The following is a 3,579-nucleotide window of genomic DNA, read 5'->3' on the forward strand; positions in this document are numbered from 1 at the left end:
TGAAGGCACCACTCCTCTTCAGGACAACTCTAGCAGTTTCCTGTAGTGTCCTCTCTGTGTTCTTCTCATCTCTGCATCCATCCACCATGTCCATTCGCTCGACAACTACCACAGTTCCCAGGACTGTGACCTCAAAGTCCATTATCACCAAGACTCGGGGTAGTTCGTTGGCAGCTCCACAGAAAGCCTACAGCGTCTATGGAGGTGGTATAGGAGGAGGCACCCGCATCTCCACTTACAGAGTCGGTGGTGGTGGAGGATACGGTTTGGGTGGAGGATATGGAGGTGGATACGGCGGAGGATATGGAGGAGGATTCGGTGGTGGGATCTTCGTTGGAGGCGATAGTGACTTGGTCCAGCTGAATGAGAAGGCCACCATGCAAAACCTGAATGACCGCCTGGCTTCCTACCTGGAGAAGGTGCGCTCGCTGGAGGCTGCCAATGCCAATTTGGAGAGGCAGATCCGCGAATACTATGAGAAGAAAGGGCCGATCGCACAGAGAGACTACAGCCCCTACTGGAACACCATCAAGGACCTAAAAGACAAGGTACAGTGATGCCAGAACGAATATGAAATAGGTGCACTAATCTAGTTGCATATATCCTTGCAACCCAATGTATACCCAAAAGATTCTAACCTCTCACACATTTGGCGTGCAGCACTGCAGTTCTATAATGAATTAATGCATTAAAAGCGACATATCAATGCTTTTTGTTACAGATTAAGAACGCTACCATCAACAACGCCAACATCCTACTGCAGATTGACAACTCTAAACTGGCTGCTGATGACTTCAGAATCAAGTAAGTTCTTAAAAAATCACGTTTTATACATGGTTGGTGGGTTTGTTCCTCATCTTGCTTCTCCACCAATCAGATACGAGCACGAACTGGTGATGCGGCAGTCTGTGGAGGCCGACATCGCTAACCTGCGCCGCTTGCTGGACCAGACAACCCTTACAAAGGCCGACCTGGAGATGCAGATCGAGAGTCTGCAGGATGAGCTGGCGTTTATGAAGAAGAACCACCAGGAGGTTTGTAGTAACTTGCAAGCAGTTGTATTTTTTGAAGCTAGTCAGAGACCTGATGCTTAATCCTTGTGGATTACAGGACTTGGCTGCACTGAGGTCACAGCTGACAGGCACAGTGAACGTAGAGGTTGATGCTGCTCCTCAACAAGACCTTAACAAAGTTCTGGAGGAGATTCGTTCTCATTATGAGAACATCATCCAGAAGCACCGAAGGGAACAGGAAGACTGGTTTAAAGACAAGGTAAGACTTGATCTGCTATCATGAGCCCTGATTTCATTGAATAATAAACCATCCATAGCTTATTATGTGAAGTACCTGAATTCATATTCTGTTTCTTTTAGACCACAGGGTTGAACAAAGAAGTGGCCATCAGCACAGAGACCATACAAACATCCAAGACACAGATCACAGATCTACGACGCACCTTGCAGGGTCTGGAGATCGAGCTGCAGTCTCAACTCAGCATGGTGAGATACAAGTGGAACGTAGGAAGTTTAAAAGGGAGAGTGGGAGATTACATTATCTGGACCAAAGTTCAGAAAAAACATTACTTAAGAGGTCAGGGATGAGGGCCAAGAAAGTATAAAGAAAGATGTACGAGAAACAGACGGAAAAGAGGGCGAGTGTGAGATATGTCAAGAATGCTTTATTTTATTAAGTCCTCCAAATTCCAGGAAGTAGGTGAGGTACAATGAAAGGAATGAAAGAAGCCATTTATAACTGTCCTGAGATCTGAAGGCTCCGTTTGTGGACTTTCACTCTGTGCAAAGAATGACAATTCATTCATCATTCTCTCCCCCTAATGTTGTTCCAATCACAAAAATGGCCATTTTTCATACATTCTGACCTATTTCTGCATGTTCCCGTTGCTTACACAGAAAGCAGCACTGGAGAACTCACTGGCAGACACAGAGGCTAGATACAGCGCTATGCTAGCAGGCTACCAGAACCAAATCAACATGCTGGAAGCCGAGCTTAGTCAAGTGCGGGCTAGCATTGAGCAACAGGGACGCGATTACACCTTACTGCTGGACATCAAGAGCCGCCTGGAGCAGGAGATCGCCACCTACAGAAGCCTCCTGGAAAATCAGGACATCAAGTAAGTCGGTTTCTTTCGTTGATTGGAGTTATTGCGTGTCAAAAGCAGTGGTGCATGGTTCATGTTGCATTATTCAGTTTTGGAATAGTTCCACTAATGCATCTTTTCTTTTCCTTTTTCCAGGACTCAAGTACCAGGTGAGTAAAGTCTTTCTTTGCACACTGCGGTAGGTTAGTCTGTGAAGTGCTTTTGCATTACTGACTCTCTCTCTCTCTGCTTCAGGTGGAACTGTCACCATCAGCTCAGGTGGAACAACAACAACAACAATCCAGAAAACACAGCACTTCTAAGCGCTAAATGCACATCACACTGCTTTATGAGACGACATCTGGACACAGACACACACACACATTTGGCTTTGAATGCATACTGAGAACAAGAACTACCGAAAGAAAAACAGATGACACTCTTATTTGTGTGTGTTGCAACCTGTCTCTGAAAATAAAGATGCTGTTGTGAATTACTTTCACTTTGTTTTCCTTTATATGAACACTATCGTATATAAGAGGGACTGGTGTCTTTTTTGAAATGCAAAACAAATTCATGATCATATTCTCTTTCATATATACATCCTGATATAATATTTAGACTGTAAAGTGTTGCCATTATTTGAAAACACTCATGTACAGTAATCACTATAAAAAAGGCTATGAGGGAAATGAACTTCCCAGTGTTATTCATAACAGCCTCATAACAATAGTGTATATGTTGCTTGGCAACAGATCCATCACAAAAGCGGTGAAGGGAAGGTCATAACAGCTGGCTGACTACTCATTTCCCCTTTATCAGTAAACACCTTTGACCCTCATAAACAATTGCAATTGTGTAAACTGGATAAAAGAAAATGTTATCTATATATAGAGGAAAACGTGCAGAAGAGAAAGGGAGACATGTATGTATGTAGGCTTTTTTGGATGAATGACAGTGCTGTCGGCTTGTACTTCCATTTATGTTGGCTTTATTTGCGAAGATTAGGGACAAATTTGTTCTACTCTTACGTTTATGTGATTTGCAGGATGCAACAGGTCACGTAATGACCAGTAATCTTCATAAAGAGACAAAATAGCAGAAAACTAACTCTCAGCTGTGTCTCTACATGAAGGCAGACTCATTGGCAGACATAGGTGTGGCATTATTTTTGTTCAGATACTGACTGATGAGATGAGCAGCGATTTTGCTGTTTGATTGGTTCCAGTCCTGTTGACTTCAAGCTATGAATCAGAAATAAAATTGTGTTACAGTTTCAGAACAAGTTGCTGCAATCAGATTGTTGAATGGGTGTGGTAGGGCTTTTTTTTTTTTTACCAAAAACGAGCAGTGGTGGTGCAGTGTCGCATCGCTCAGTATGTTCTGTGATAATGTTAAATTGTTTATAATATAATGAAACCTTGGACTGAAAACTTAAAAAGTTGTTGTGACTGACTTGTGTGGCATAATCCATTTTTAAT

General features: G+C 43.0%; 1 protein-coding gene across 1 annotated transcript; it reads left to right on the forward strand.

Moving 5' to 3' along the window:
• LOC122354569 (keratin, type I cytoskeletal 15-like) lies at window positions 1-2,595 on the forward strand. Its single transcript, XM_043252803.1, has 8 exons — window positions 1-548; window positions 722-804; window positions 878-1,034; window positions 1,111-1,272; window positions 1,374-1,499; window positions 1,911-2,131; window positions 2,255-2,268; window positions 2,354-2,595. The coding sequence occupies exons 1-8, from the start codon at window positions 87-89 to the stop codon at window positions 2,419-2,421; spliced, it is 1,293 nt and encodes a 430-aa protein (XP_043108738.1). The 5' UTR covers window positions 1-86; the 3' UTR covers window positions 2,422-2,595.
• The last annotated feature ends 984 nt before the right edge of the window (window positions 2,596-3,579 follow it).

This window comes from Puntigrus tetrazona, chromosome 11 (assembly GCF_018831695.1).
Source record: "Puntigrus tetrazona isolate hp1 chromosome 11, ASM1883169v1, whole genome shotgun sequence".
Classification (NCBI taxonomy): domain Eukaryota; kingdom Metazoa; phylum Chordata; class Actinopteri; order Cypriniformes; family Cyprinidae; genus Puntigrus; species Puntigrus tetrazona.